The 15,865-nt window shown below is 41.1% G+C and overlaps 1 protein-coding gene across 2 annotated transcripts in view; it reads right to left on the bottom strand.

Moving 5' to 3' along the window:
* Positions 1-2,381, bottom strand: part of LOC121718284 (GTPase IMAP family member 8-like) — a 3,944-nt gene extending 1,563 nt beyond the window's left edge. For both annotated transcript variants that reach the window (XM_042103232.1, XM_042103233.1), the window contains exons 1-3: positions 2,273-2,381; positions 1,060-1,746; positions 152-919 (exon numbers count right to left, since the gene is read on the bottom strand). In XM_042103232.1, the coding sequence (XP_041959166.1) occupies positions 152-919; positions 1,060-1,746; positions 2,273-2,300 (1,483 nt within the window). In that variant the 5' untranslated portion in view covers positions 2,301-2,381. The remainder of the gene's footprint in view (positions 1-151; positions 920-1,059; positions 1,747-2,272) is intronic.
* Positions 2,382-15,865: the final 13,484 nt, after the last annotated feature.

Genomic DNA, 15,865 nt, shown 5'->3' with positions numbered 1-15,865 from the left:
GTATTTATTGATACACAAATATATATTTCTGTTTTAATACTTACAATATTAATTGATATTATGTAATCATAAAATGTAGTTACAGCAAAAGCAGTAGAATTCATATCAAGATTTACTGAAGGGGGAGAAAAAAAGCACGATCCAAACTCACATATTGTTCCAGGATTATCCATACTTCCTTTCAGCTTTGGTGTGAATTCACCGCAGATGGTCACAATCTTCTCCTCTAATTCTCTATCCATTTTCTGCCATTTCTGGTCTAAGAAATGCACCATCTCATTTGGCACTTCTATCAGATCTTCAGTGGTCTTTTTATCAATACATGTTTGTGATTCAGGTTCTGGCCTAAACAAACAGAGACTGGCCATCATTTCCTCAATCTTCCTCAGCAGCTTCATGACTTCATCTTCTTTGTCATACCAACTCTGGACGTGGTACCTATTCCCACATTTCTCCACAAGCCATCGCAAAGGTTCCCCTTCACCCTCAATGTGCTCCTCAATGCTTGTGTCTCCCAACAGATCACCACATGTGAACAGCACCATGGTGTGTCTCCAGACCTGGTCACCAAACATCTTCATATTGTCTTCAGTGATTTTCCTCTGTTCCTCAGAGAAGGTTGTGTCTGCTGGAACAGCTAGAAGAATGGCATGAGGAGCTTTGGAATCAAGCGTCAGCCCTCTCTGTAACTCTGTCTTCACCCATTCTGGAGTGCATTTGGCAGGTAAGTACTTCCACCAGCCAGGGGTATCCACCACAGAGACTCGTCTTCCAGAAACTTCTCCAGATTTACCCTCAGACTGATATGTTCTAGTTCTCTTTGTATGTTTCACACGGCACAATATTGTATTCTTTGCAGATGTTTTCCCAGAGAACAACCACCCCAATAGAATAATCTTGAGTTCTGATAGTCTGACATCTGATTTGGAAAGTGATATCATCAGACCATCAAAAATAGTGTTGTGTTGCATTTAAGTTAGTAAGTCCTTATGGTAAAGAGATTACATTTTGAATGCTGACCATTCTGTATCAATTGTGCTTTGGGATTAAGCTACTTACCATATTTCTGTAGTATTTCTCTTTGGATCTGAACCTTCTGAAATCTCTGCTGTGCTCTCTCCCTGTAAGTGTTCCTCTTCTCTTCAACTTCCCTCAGTATTTTCTCATCGAGCTCAAAACAACTGTTTCTAGTCTTTGCTAGAATATCAATTTGTTCTAGTAGCTTATTCACCTCATTGCAACCTTCTGTTGTACTGTCCATGTTAAACATGTGACACCTGTTCCCACATTTCTCTACCACCCACTTCAGAGCCTCTCCCTCACTCTCAATGTGCTGCTCTATGCTTTTACTCTCCAGAGGTTCTCCTCTAGCGAATACCACTATTGTGTGATCCCAAACTTTGTCCCCAAAGAGTCCCAAGTGCTCCTCTATAGACCTCCTGTTCTTCTCAGTAAATGGGTTATTAGTGCCAACTACCAGAATGAAGGCATGAAGTCCTGGTCGACACATATACACACTCAGCACAATCTTATGCTTGATAACCTCTGCTGTGTCAGTTGAGGGAAAATACCCCACCCAGCCTGGGGTATCAATGAAGGTGAGTTTTCTGCCACCAACCTGCCCCTCTCTCTTCACACAGTCACCCGTCTTTTTTCCTGACTCATACTCTGTCCTCTGACCAAGCACAGTGGTTATTACAGATGTCTTTGCTGACTCAATTGGACCTAAGACCACCAGTTGAAGATCTGAAGAAGAGAAGGGTGATGAAAAATGATTGGAATTTGAAATTATTTGGAATTATGTGCAATAAATTATCAACTGAGTATTTTGGACTTTCTAACTATAACAATTTCATTATGACTAGTGTTCTAAGATATGGTCAGAAAATATCATGGGAAATATGCACTGCTATGCATTATACCTCGCTTAGCAAATAAAGAGGAAAATCCGAAGATACTGTAACCTATCATTGTATATTGCAGTATTTTGTAGATACACAACAACAACAATATCAGATTTGTACATAAAATGCAGGAAAACACCACAGTCGTGAAAGTAGTCGAATTACATGAGAACAAAATATGAATGAATTATTATACCTTTTCAGTTATAGAACATTGACACACTTTCTTTTTACATAAACCATTGTTATGAATACAAAGTCATAATGTGCTGCTTTCTCATAGTCTATGTACCTTTATCTTTCTATCTCACATCATTAATAGCCAGTTAAACATATTACATTGTTACAACATGGATTATGTAATTTACCTTGTTGGTTGAGATGTTTTCCCGACATTTTATTCTTGTTTTCCACATCTATTTCTGCAGCAAGTGTCACTTTCTCTAAACTGAACAAGTAACAACTGACCAACAGATGTCCAAGTTATACACTCCTCATACACTGGCTTCTCTTGTGTTGTTGGTGTAAATATGAAGCCAAAGGGATCAGCCCTAACAGGTTTGGTGATGAATGTGTCATCAAAACATCCAAAGTGTCATAAAAACATTGAAATCATGAATACTAAGATAGATATGGATTGCCTTTCTTAAGTATGGCTGACGTCCCCATACATGCAATGTTGTTTCAGAAACCAAAAACATATTTCCCCATGTTAAATATATAAGCAATAGTACACAGATGGTACAACAGGGTAACACTAATACAAAAATATGAACATGAACCATGAATGTTCAAATGCAAGCATGAGAACCAGTGCAGCAGGACGTTACTTTTTCCTTAACGTTTTCCTTAACGTGTTAATTTTTGATGGCATGATTGCGCTTTGTTTCTGCGTTTGGAGAGGTATCTCAACAGACTATAGCCTAGGTCGAACACTTCCTTTGATTCCTGGATTCCTATGATTTAGAACTTAATTTACCATGTTGGGGGGTGGGTATTTGATTGTTCACTGTTACATTTTAGTTGAATTTAAGTGTCGAGCATTCCGCCACCGTCTGTTTTGCGTTCAAGACAGCCGTGCCGCAATTGGGTTTCAGAAGTGTGAATTGTTAAAGGGATACCAGGCAACGTTTTCGTGTTAATTAATCATCTTCATAAGTCGATATATGGTTAAATGACACATTACAGGGCGAATGAAGACTTTCTCGTCCGCCCTACTGCCTGTAGGAAGAATATCCCACTTGCAAGTTCAGTGTATCATACCTGCCGACCTTCAGTCTCACAAAGTCTCAGACATCGCGAGAAGCAGGATCAGTTTACATCCTGCATCCACAGCACAGAGGTACTGTAGGCTAACGAAACGCTAGCGATTGTTGCAAACATGTGTATAATGCATACCTGTCAACACTCCCGTTTTTCCCAGGTTTCTCCCGTATTTCAAGGTCATCTCCCAGCACCCTCCCGTTTTGTTATTTCTCCCGGAAAACTCCCGTAATTTGCATGGCCATCAAACTTCATTTTAAAATCATTGATCCATTCAGGTTGCCAGGTTGTGTATGAAATACACCCTACACATACACGATCACTTAGTTTCAATTTCAACTGTTTTGTCATAGGCTAAAACCTGGCAACCCAAAACCCAAATAAGGAAGCGGGTGCCAACTGCGCAGCCTGAGTCTCGTCGTAAGCAAGCGGGCTAGTTGAATGGCCTACTCCAGAACTAGCTGTTGTGAAATTGTTGGGAATTTAATTGATTAACACATCACATAAACTGTTATTGAGTGTTGTTGATACACTGAACTTGTTCCCTCGGACATCTGACAGCAAGCAGCTTTGGAGTTTTAGAAGTAGGCTGCAGGCAGGCAGCTGGTGGATACATAACTGGCATGCGTAAGGTAACGGTAAGGTAAAAGCAACGACCGAAATGCAGTGTTGAAACACGTGTATGAAAGGTATTAAATATGCAAACACAGATCCGGTATAAACACTGCCAACTCCCCCCCCCCCCCCTGAAAAAAAATCTCCCGTTTTTGGACAGCTAAATGTTGACAGGTATGGTATAATGCCAGAGCCGGCGAAGAAGCAGTGAAAACCCTTGATGGAAGATGCAAAGACAAGGAAAAGAGCTTCAGACCGAGCGAGGGCTCGAACACGTATCGACACGTACAGACGCTAGGGGGAGTTTCGTAGAGAAAAAGCATCAGGCTTGCATGGTATCCCTTTAAATCGTTACAATGTCATTTTAAATCTGCTTTAAAAATAAACATATATGTTTATTTAGCATTTTTGTTTTGTCCATATGTGCTTGTGCTGTATCCCCAAGTGGTAGGCCAGGTCTGTTAAAATGAGTTTTTTTTTTTTTTTTTGGTTTGCCCCCCTTGGCTCGAATGTCAAACTCCGCCTATGGTTACCACCTGTAAGCTTGCACACCCTTTTCTTAAACATGTAGCTCAGATCATGCATTGGCTCTGCAAGATGCCAATTCAGGACATTGTGTGTAAATGAAATTGAAATAAAATGTAATTTTTAGTAGGCCTATCGGAACTCCCCCTATTACCGTCGGTCCCGTATTTGCGCCGCCTTGCGTGTATGTGTCACTTAATATAAATTTCAATACAAACCAAGACAGCTGATTAACACAAGCACCCACACCATAGGTGTATCTAAATTAGCTATGTACCAAAAATTACATTTTACCATGACTTGAAGAGCTGTGAACATTGTTGTAAGGCTGCGTGTACACATCCGCTTAGAGCTCCAGTGGAATTTTAATTTCATGACGAGAATTTTCGGTCTTACTGTTCATGTGCCGTTGAAACAGCGTAAATAGGCGACCCACCAGGCCAGCACTAACCTCCGAGTGTGGTCAACAAAATCAGATATTTCAGGCAGTAAATGCTCCCCTTAAGAAACAAAACACGAAAGTGCGAAAACGCGAACGGAACGCTTCAGTTACGTGCCTGGTGTAGCTTATAACTGAGATTAGGAAATGTTTCAACCACATGCATCATGCACAAAGGCACCAAGGGGCAGGTGGGGTACCAAAATGTAGCCAATAAATAGCCCCAAATCAGAACAGAACCCCGAATGATTGCCTGCGTCTTGGTGGGGAGATAGGGCACATTACAAGATCATGTAGCCTATCGTAGCCTTCTCTGACATGCTAGACTTTTGTATCATCGTTATGGTAACTATAACCAAACAAGTCTTCTTCTGCATTGGTTTGCTGCGTTTTAAGTGTTCAGATTATATGTGTTCCACCTACTGGAGGCGCATGTTTACAGCAGTTCCGTTTCACACATGCGCAGTCTACACGTCAACATGACGCGCGGTCTTAACTTTCGGTCGACTTAAAAACGTGACTCATGCCGTAAAAATCACACAATTCTCCTCACGCACTCCCCAGTGCCGCGGGGCGTACCATAGGCCTGAAGAGGTGTCTGCCTGCTGAGCCACTGACTCAGTAATAGTGACAGTTCATGCATTGGCAGCAATGACTAGCTTCCAGATGCATCAAAGATAATTAATCATTTGGATGTTGTAGATCCTGTACAATATAGTTTGGATGTGAGTCAAAAGAGAAGTTACCAGTACAGTATGTGCCTCTGTTGAAAATATTAAGGCAGGTGATAGACAGCAATTTCCAACATTTGTTCAAAGAGAAATCAAGTGTCTAGTCTTCTTTTGAATCATTACTTGATAAGGAAATGTTTTTTTTATGAGGGAAGTGAGACTAAATTTGTCGTTAATTCTTTACATTGATGATTTTGAAGTGTGTAATCCTCTTGGTACATCCGAGAAAAAACACAAAATTACTGCAATGTATTGGGTTTTGGCCAACTTGCATCCTCAACTGAGATCATCAATTGCAGCTATTAATCTAGCTATTATATGTAAAATCAATGACATCAAACGGTTTGGTTATGCCATGGCCCTTCTAAGAGACAGTCTTTTGGAACAGCATGGTGTTTACAGTAACAGTATACGGAAAAGGGTGCAATACTTTGTACATTAAGGGTGCAATACTTTGTGTCGTAGCAGTATACATCATTAGTTGGCTCTTCCACGTGACAGAACAACTCTATATTGGTTCGGGATGTCACGAATGAAACAATGCTGCAGAAACACGAAAATATGACTTTAAGTTTAGTAGGCTATCATTTCAGTTTCTGTTGATATCTATTGCACGATGGGTAATAATTTAAAGGAATCTAGTTGCAGTTTTGTAAATAGTGACCCTGCAAGATCCCTAGTCATTGCAAAATCATAATCTGATACTTAAAACTCTATTACTTGTCTTTAGATGTAAGAGGGTCTGAGACTGTAGTCTTTCAAAAATCTGTCAGTGTAAGGAGGGCTTTAGTTGAAAGTTTTTCCGGCAGGTTACATTTGCCGGTACTGTGTGGCTAATCACAAGGAATTCAAGGAAAGGAAGTCAGGTTAGGTGTCTTGCCACGTAGAACAGAGGTGAACTATGCCCTGCATGTACAGACTGTTACGGAGGACCCTCAATAAACCAACTGCTTTGGCATTAAAAAGGCCTGTGTGTTGACAGAAAACTTGTCACACTTTCATTGCACTCGTGGTTATCCCCCTGATCTGTCACACGACTTATTTGAAGGGGTTGTACCAGTTGAACTAGCACTGTGCCTCACTCTTGTTTTATTAAGAAGCGGTATATCACTCTAAATGAGCTCAATAACGGCATTGGGCATTTTCCATTTAGAAACAGTGATAAAACGAACAGTCCTCAGGTAATACAGGACAGGTAGGACAGTAGTAGCTCACGAGAACTGGGCCCTGATAAGGCTGTTGCCACTCATTATTGGAACAAAAATACTGTGTGATGAACCAGCATGGGAGCTGCTTATGGTTCTGAAAGATATCACTGAACTTGTGGTGGCCCCTGCAGGGCCAGATTAACACAGGGCACAGGACCAGTAAGGGGCCCTGGGCACAGTCAAAATATTATTTTATATCACGTTACAAACGCAGGCCTCACTTCCCAAATCATATGCAGATTTGTGCAACCCGTTCGATCAAAATGTTAAATCACGTCAAAAACGGTGTCTGCACAAATGCCGCCTGCCATCAGCTCTACACTGACATGGTCAGTGAGTGAGGTCGAGCTATCACGTCGAAACTTTTCATAACATCAAGACTAGGCTATTCGTCATGTCGAGATGTCATTTTTAGCTAACGTGTTAGCGGTTTCTCGAACGCAATTGAGCAGTTAGTCCACACTTCAACAACCCATAAACATGAAATCTGCTTATGTCTAAACTTTTGAGAGGTAGAGACACTAAATTAAGTTTTGAGTTTAGCGCAGTAAGCACACACATAATTTAGTGGCTTTACGCATAGAGCAAGCACATTTGTGCCTGGTATAGATTACAATTTAATGCAGACAAGACTTAAGAAGCGGTATATCACTCTAAATGAGCTCAATAACGGCATTGGGCATTTTCCATTTAGAAACAGTGATAAAACGAACAGTCCTCAGGTAATACAGGACAGGTAGGACAGTAGGGGGTAATGCTCACGAGAACTGGGCCCTGATAAGGCTGTTGCCACTCATTATTGGAACAAAAATACTGTGTGATGAACACAGTGTGTCTTAGCATATAAATAAGACACACATTTTGGCGAGACGAAGCTAAAGGCGAATATATCTATTACTGGATCAGCAGGTAAGACAGGACGTGAGAGTGCCACTCGCACCCCAAAGCACAACCAGTAGGCTAGGTTACAGCAGCTTTGAGAACCACCGATGGACTGCTTAGAAATACTTTGTTGTACTGTAGTTTCTAAATGATAGACTACACAAACGACATTGATTTTTGTCAATTAAACCTCTTATCAGTGCAGATTTATTTATGGGTATCCTCATTTATTGTAATCTCCAAGTTCCATCCCAGATAGCAAAATCAGATTGGCAGATAGCGGACCGCTGGTGGTGTGCCACTTGTGGTTCGCTGTTGGACCAGCATCTCTTTAAATTTAACTTGTCATGAATATTAAGAAAAGTTAATAAAATGATACATGGAGTATAACTGAACAAATGAAAAAGATTTTAGACCAATAGCTGCAAAATATTGGGCAATTTGTCTGCAACCCGCCAGTGGACCGCCAGAGAACCGATGAGCAAAATGCCAGCGGACCGCCAGCTATGCCCCCAATGGACCGACGGTGGTCTGCCAGCCTCTTGCTATCTGGGATGTTAGTGTTTGTTTCACGCCTGCAGTGTGTGGTTTGGATGAGCCAGATGCGGGCAGCTTGCCTGTTTTCAGCTTAAAGTTTCTGTCTAAAATTGTGTGAAAAACGTCCAATTAGCTGCCAGAATTCTAAAAATGCCCTTGGGGGAGAAACCCCGAATTTGTGTAGCATTATTACCAAATTTCAGCTCGTAGGCTAGTCAATCAATGTTTAGCATTTAACCTATTTTTCCAAGTCGAACCGTAGTAGATGAGCCTTGCAGCTGTATTTGGTGCAGTAGTAGGCCTATGGCTGGAGGAATGTATGTCTTCATCTGGCGTGGTTTTGATTACTACTTTTTCACATTTTCTAGTGCGTAACGTTATGCCTTCTGGTCGTAGACAACCAGTACCATGCACGAAACGCTGAAATGTCAGTTCATACATTAGTCTCTTGTCTGAATGATTATCTCAGGAAGTTGATAGTCGATTTGTTTGGTTGATCATCGCGTTCGGGCATTGTCAGTCTGGCGGTTCAAGGTCAGCACCAATTATCTTGCAGTCAAGCCATGTTTTAAAGCTTTAACTCAAAAAAGAGTTCATTTTTTATCGAGCGGAGGTAAAAAAATAAATTAAGTTAGAGGGAAAACGGAGCTCTCAGCTCAGGCAGCCATCTTGTTTCCCGTCGGCCTCTCAGCCTAAACTTATTTTCCAGTGTTCAAACTTTTTCAAAATGGTAATCCACGAGAAAAAGACAACACTAAAACATACGTATCTGTAGCCTGTTAAATTGAGGGTTTATACACTGTAAACATTGGGTGTCCTTCACGAGAGTGAGGTTGTAGGCTACTATTTGCCTGCGTGCATGTGTCCGTCCATGGGGGGAGGGAGGGGTGGGGTCATTCCAATTTTGTGCCCAGGGCCCGTGGTCATGATAATCCGGCCATGGGCCCCTGTCCACACTAAAGAAACTGTGGGCTATCTTGATTCTAAAATATCCAAACTCCGACACAGGTTTCTTGACATTTTCCGAAGTGAGAAACGTCTTCCAAAGCATCATTTCCTGGAGCACTACCCAGAGCTGATTGAAGCATTTGGTCCATTTGTATGATTATGGTCCATGCGCTTTGAATCCAAGCATAGCTTCTTCAAGCGTATTGTAAGGCACTCAAGAAATTTAAAAAATGTCTCAACTCAGCTAATAATGGCCTATAGTATACAAGCAAATGGAGGAAAGGCCTCATTGTCTGTAAGCAAGGTGTCGGCAATGCCTGTTGAATTGCTACATACAGATGTGCAAGAAGCACTAAGGTCTAAAGCACCAAAACCACACAGTTGTAGATCTATCCAGCACTGTGGTTTATAATAGAGTCAAGTACAGGCTTGGAATGATTCTTTCATATGGTAGCACTGGTGGTCTGTCTGATTTTGTGGAGATTTGTCAGATTCTCATCTTGGAAAACAATGTCAGTTTCATTGTGAGGAGTCTGTTTTCATGGTATGATGAGCATCTCAGATCATACTACCTTGAGTATTCTGGAGGTATGCGTCTTGTTGAACACAAGGAACTTAATGATTGGTATCCTTGTCAGCTTATACCATGGCAAAAGAAGTGCATGGTTACACTGAAGCATCACATATATATCTCATACTAGAGAAGTCTTTGACTATCAGAGGATTTATGGCTAGCTGTAAGAAGTTGTTTCTGTGTGATTTCAGGTACTTTTCAGTGTGGATCATTTTTTCGAAATATTATGTGTCTTTAGCCTAGAAATCTAGACGCACCCTAGCGGCGGCAAATTAATTTGCTCAGCCTGTACGTCTAGTATCAAACCATAGGGATTTCTATTGGCTGACGCCGTGGACGTCATCCAATCACAGCGCTCTATTTTGTTAGAGTGTCTTAAGGCGGGCTTAACAGGATAACGACAGTCCTGCGACGGTGAACACCAAGGAAGGTGGCTATGGCGAACGAAGAGCGGTTGTTTGAATCGGCGTTGACGTCAACTTTGGAGGAGTTAGACTTTTTTTTTTTTTTTTGAAACACAATGCACTTAAGTCATTCCTTTCGAAGAAGGATGTATTTGCCTTTTTGCCGACCGGATACGGATATGGTCGTAGCGCTGGCCTATTGCATGCCTAAGCAGTTTACAAAACAATTCTCTGCCCGCCCCTTGGATTAAGCGAGGTGAATGGTTCGATTCCAGACTATACATTTCAATGATATAGGATGGCCCGCCAGGCTAATGTTTCTTCCTATTTCAAGGCTTCTTGATGACTCAATGGATCCAGTCGGCCCTGTGCTCATTGAGCAGGACATCAACAAGTTAATACTTCCCTCAGGGATCCCAAATACAGTGGATGAATTGAAATTGGCTATAAAGGATGCAGTTCACCTCTGACGAGTTCAGTTTGCAGTACATGGATTTGGGATGTAATGATTTTTTTCACTCTCGCTGCAACAAACCAAATTCAACATAAAGACACAATCAACATTTTTTTTATCCTGCTCCGATTCTACTCACACTGTGTTGTGATGAGAGTGATATGACCAATGCAAGCATGTCAGCACTCTTAGATGAGACTCATTCATTTGCTGCCACAGTCATGCAGTCCACACTGCTCTGGCCAAAAGACTTCCCAATACCTAAATTCTCACCTGAAGTAGAGAGAGCTCTCCAAAATGCCATGGATACAGGAAAGAAGGGGCATTGATGGACTTCAGTCCAATTGAAAAACAACTAAAGGAAAAGTTAGCGCAAGCCATACACATATATACAGTATACCCCACAGGCGCTGAAATTACCGCTGTTGCCGCAGCTCTAGTTCAACAATATCCTTGTCTTGAAGAACCAGGATCTTGGAGCGGCCTGTATGGTTGGTGTAACACCTCAGAAATAAAATGGGGGATTATCGCCAGCGCTTCAGTAAATTCGGCTGTCCAGAAGTGGCTGTTAATTCGCTAAAAAACAAGAAAGCGAGAGGACCGGATATCGGCCAAGAACATAAAAAAAAACAAGAAAAGCCAAAGTCAACTATCTGCCTCCCTTTCCAGTGGGGGAAAATGAAGAAAGCTTGGAGAAAGAAACACAAGTACTACTAAGCGAAGTACTGTAAAGAAACGTGATAATGCAATTGTCATTAAACAAAAGATGTCCAAGACTTTTTCACTCAGGAGGAATGAGATTGTGCAGTAGTCCCCCAGTGTGGCACACAAGTAAAGATGGCCTGCCCTGTTCAATTGTGTTAACGTAAGTCACACTTGTCTGTCATTTATTAATGTATTTTCATGTACTTTAGGATTATGTTTATAACAAGAAAATGCAATTGACTGCAACAAAGATGAGCAAGGATAATTGTCCATTGCATTGACATGTTTTCATGTCCTCTGTGTAATGCATTACAATGTGGCATAAACTTGACAGGGTAAGGTTGTTGGGTTTTCATTGGTCTACTGGTCATATACAATATATTGTCTCATGGTGTACGTGTGTGGATTTTTTGTTTTGTTTCAGGTAAATGAACAATTAGGTTGAACCAGAGACTTTCTAATGAGGAGACACAGCACTCCAAAAATCCTCCATAGAAATGCATGGGGTTAGTTTGTAACACCGTTGTCTACACATATCCCACCCCTTCCTCGGGCAAAACGTCGACATGTGAATACATTGAGCCAGTCATGTGGTGTGATGTGAATACATTGAGCCAATCATATGGTGTGTTGTGAAGACATTGTGCCAATCATGTGTTGTGAACTCTCCGCTGGAGCAAGATTGGTGTCGTGAAGCCTTGCGCACGCGCATTTCTGCCGAATAGGATGCCCGATGAGTGCCCAAAAAGCGTTGCAATATGGCTGCCGAGTGGAGGGACTTGCCTAAACCAAACACCACATGATTGGCTCAATGTATTCACATGTCGACGTTTTGCCGAGGAAGGGGGAAGGATGGGATATGTGTAGACCACGGCCATATTGCCGTGACAAACTAGCCCCATGCATTTCTATGGAGTATTTTTTGAGTTCTGTGTCTCCACATTAGAAAGTCTCTGATATTACCCACCATATGGCCCTGGCGAGATACAGTAACTCTTCCTCGTCGGAGCTATAGGTGACTTTTGCAGCCCTGTTGTTATGCTACATACTTCAGTAAACAACTCAACTTTACCTTGGGATTCATGTCGTGTCATTAACCTTGCCTCGGAGACTGTGAGTACGATATATCCATTGACGGGAGTTCTGAGCTAGCCAGCTAGCTAACTAGTATATCCAGCAGACACTTAATGATTAGACAAAAGTAAAGAGACGACAATATGTTGTATGGTGGTAACCTGACTCCGCCAGATGGATTGCTTTGCATTTGCTCGGCATATCCATCTGGGAGCTTTCCATTGGAGAACTTTTGAGAAGGGGCGAAAATATGCACGATATTGAATTTTATCCGATATGCCGATATTTACGAGCTCATTTTGGTCGATTGCCGATACTGATATTCACCTCTATTTTTATTAATTGAAAAGTTTCTCCTGTACTACAGTTAACCTGTTATTATGATCGTGTAGGCTACTTGCTGTCGATAAGGGACATTAAAAACTTTACTTTTGATTCAAACCTGTATAATTTTAGAAATAGACATTCACTCATGAAAAATATTTAAATTATTTCAAAAATGGCACATTTATTAAGTAGCCTAACATTTTCACATAAACTTGTAAATGTCATACTTGAACAGTAGCCTACAACAGTGTTTCTCAAACTTTTTCAGACCAAGGACCACTTAGCTAAAGAGTAGACCTACTTCAACAGTATATTTACACAAGGCCTACTCAGTGAACCACCCTGCTTATTGTCTTTGAATTGCTTATTGTGTCAGAGGATTTATATGATGTAAACTGGCGTACATAGGCAGTGTACAGTGTACAGAACTGTTTGGATTTACATACAGGTTGTTTCAATATTGAAACAACGTCTGCTCGCGAATCACTTGGGATAGCTTGCAGACCACACTTTGAGAAACCTACAAGACAGTTCCCCAAGAATCGGCCTGTCTGGAGACTGGTGGGTAACCCGGGACACGGTTGTGTAGAAAAATAAAAAATAGAAAAATAAAATAGAAAAACATTGATTTTACCAAACCAAATGATTTCTAATAAACCCACATGCAGCAAGTTGAAAATAATCTTATATCAGGCATTGATAATAATAATAATAATAATAATTATGAAAAGAAAAATAGAAAACTCCTTAATAATATAATTTTACAGCTATCAATTATAGTTCACTATTAATATAATAACTAACTATTGCTTACCTATGGCTAGGTGAAGCCTGTGACCAAAGCACTGGAGTCTTGTCGAATTGTTCAGTACGATAGCCTTCTTGATGTTGGCTCCATTGTCTGTAGTGATGGCCACTAGCTTCTGCTCTGAAAGCCCCCAGGAATCACTGACTCTTGCAGGCCTGTTGCAAGTAACTCTCCAGTATGGTCCTCAGGAAAGTAGCTTGTTTGCAAACAATGACTTTGCAACACCCATTCATCACTTATAAAGTGAACTGTTAGGCTAAGGTAGGGCTCCATAGTACGACTGGACCACATATCAGTCGTTGCTGCGAAGTGGTGGACGGTGGACAGGTTGTTTCAAGCTTAGCTCTGTGCTTTTAGTACAAGTTGGGGATAGCAACTTGGCTAAAGTACTTTCTGCTCGGTATTTCATACCTGGGATCCAGCGTATGGATCATCTGCACGAAGCCTTCCTTTTCGACTGTTTTAAGCGGGACCATGTCTTTGGCTAGGTGGATAGTGATAGAGTTTGTAATCTCGATTCACCGTTTGCTTTTTCTGTCGTAGGGAGTCCCTCTAGCAAACGTGTCTTGAAGGGACATTTGGCTCGACTTTTCTTTTGCTTTCCCCTTGTTATCTGTTGATGTGGAGGGTGCTGACCTTAACTTCATACATTCTCGATATTCCAAGACATGCTTGTGGCTAAGGTGGTGGAGCAAGTTGCTCTGGTTGCCGCCTCTGGCGACAACTTTAGCCCGACAACACTTGCATAAAATGTTTGTTTGGTCGACGTCAGATTTTTTGAAACCAAAAAACTTCCAAACAACAGACACGGCTCCTTTTTTTGGCACAAGTTCTTCTTTGTCATCATGTTCTAGTTCTGCAGCTTCAATGTCTAATCTATCCATCTTCACCGTAAGCTAACACCAGAGCACTAACTGTTTACCTGCACCATGCGTGTTTAGAAGAGCAACACTGAAAAGGGTCCCGTCTGAAACAGTGTCGCGCGGCGCAGCGTTTCGAACATTCATAATTAAATATGGCGGTATATTAAAAATGAATATCATAACGAAAATATACACCGGTATTCGGTGTGAACCGGTATACCGCCCAGTACTACCATTGTGTGAAGTTTCTTGATTCGTTTTGGCAAGTATCTGTGTAATAAATGGGATAATGTATTATCCGCTGGTCATTATCTGAAAATAAGTACCTTCAGGATGAAGCAAAACCCCTCCGCTGCGCGTCAGGGTCATGTTCACCCTTTTGGGACTTACAGTATTTTCTGATATTGACCGCCGGACAATACATTATCACTTACGTAACACACCAATTCCAACTGATTTTATAAACCACAGACAATTCCTTAAAAAAGTGAGTACCGTCACACCAGTGTGATGGGAATGTTGGGAAATGAACGTTCTGAAGAATATCTGGGTTCATTGAATTCAACATAGAATTTTAGAACCTTCAATTGTTGGGGAACTTAGAATGTTCAAAAACCTACACCTTTAAGGGTTAACAACTGTTCAAAAATCGAAATATTACTTCATTAACAAATTATTATTCCACCATTATATTAAAAACTATGTATAAACACATTTTAGAGGTGAGCTTATTTACTACGAACAAACCATTTATAACTGTGTACAAATGCTTTACTGGCAATAATTAATGTAAGAGCAATGATTTAAAAATGAGGAAAAAAGCATTTAGTAATAGTTTACAAATGCTTAATCAATGTTTAATAGTGTGAAGTTATTATCATGTGTTACAGATGAAGCTACTCACCATGTTTCTGTAGTATTTCTCTTTGGTCCTGAACCTTCTGCCGTCTCTGCTGTGCTCTCTCCCTGTAGGTGTTCCTCTTCTCTTCAACTTCCCTCAGTATTTTCTCATCAAGCTCAAAACAATTGTTCCTACTCATGGCTAGAATATCAATTTGTTCAAGTATCTTGCTTACTTCATTACAACCTTCTGTACTCTTAATGTTAAACATGTGACACCTGTTCCCACATTTCTCTACCAGCCACTTCAGAGCCTTTCACTCACTCTCATTGTCCTTCTCTATGGTTTCACCATCTAAATAGTCTCCTCTACTGAACACAACTATGGTGTGATCCCAAACTTTCTCCCCAAAGAGCCCTAAATGTTCCTCAACAGACTTCCTGTTCTTCTCAGTAAATAGGGCATCACTGCCAATGACCAGAATGAAAGCACGGGGTCCTGGTTGACACATAGACACACTCAGCACAATCTTATGCTTGATAAACTCTGCAGTTTCAATCAATGAAACGTTCCTCCACCAGCCAGGGGTATCAATAAGGATGAGTTTTCTGCCCCCAACCTCCCCCTCTCTTCTCGCACATTTAACTGTTCTCTTCCTCAAATCCGATCCTATCTGACCAAGTAAGGTGTTTATCATAGATGTCTTTCCAGACTCGATTGAACCCAGCACTACTGCTCGCAGCTCTGAATGAAAGAAACAAGG

The sequence above is a fragment of the Alosa sapidissima genome, chromosome 9 (assembly GCF_018492685.1).
Source record: "Alosa sapidissima isolate fAloSap1 chromosome 9, fAloSap1.pri, whole genome shotgun sequence".
In the NCBI taxonomy this organism is placed as follows: Eukaryota; Metazoa; Chordata; class Actinopteri; order Clupeiformes; family Clupeidae; genus Alosa; species Alosa sapidissima.
The sequence above is the reverse complement of the archived record's forward strand: the minus strand, read 5'-3'. Positions and strand labels throughout refer to the sequence as shown.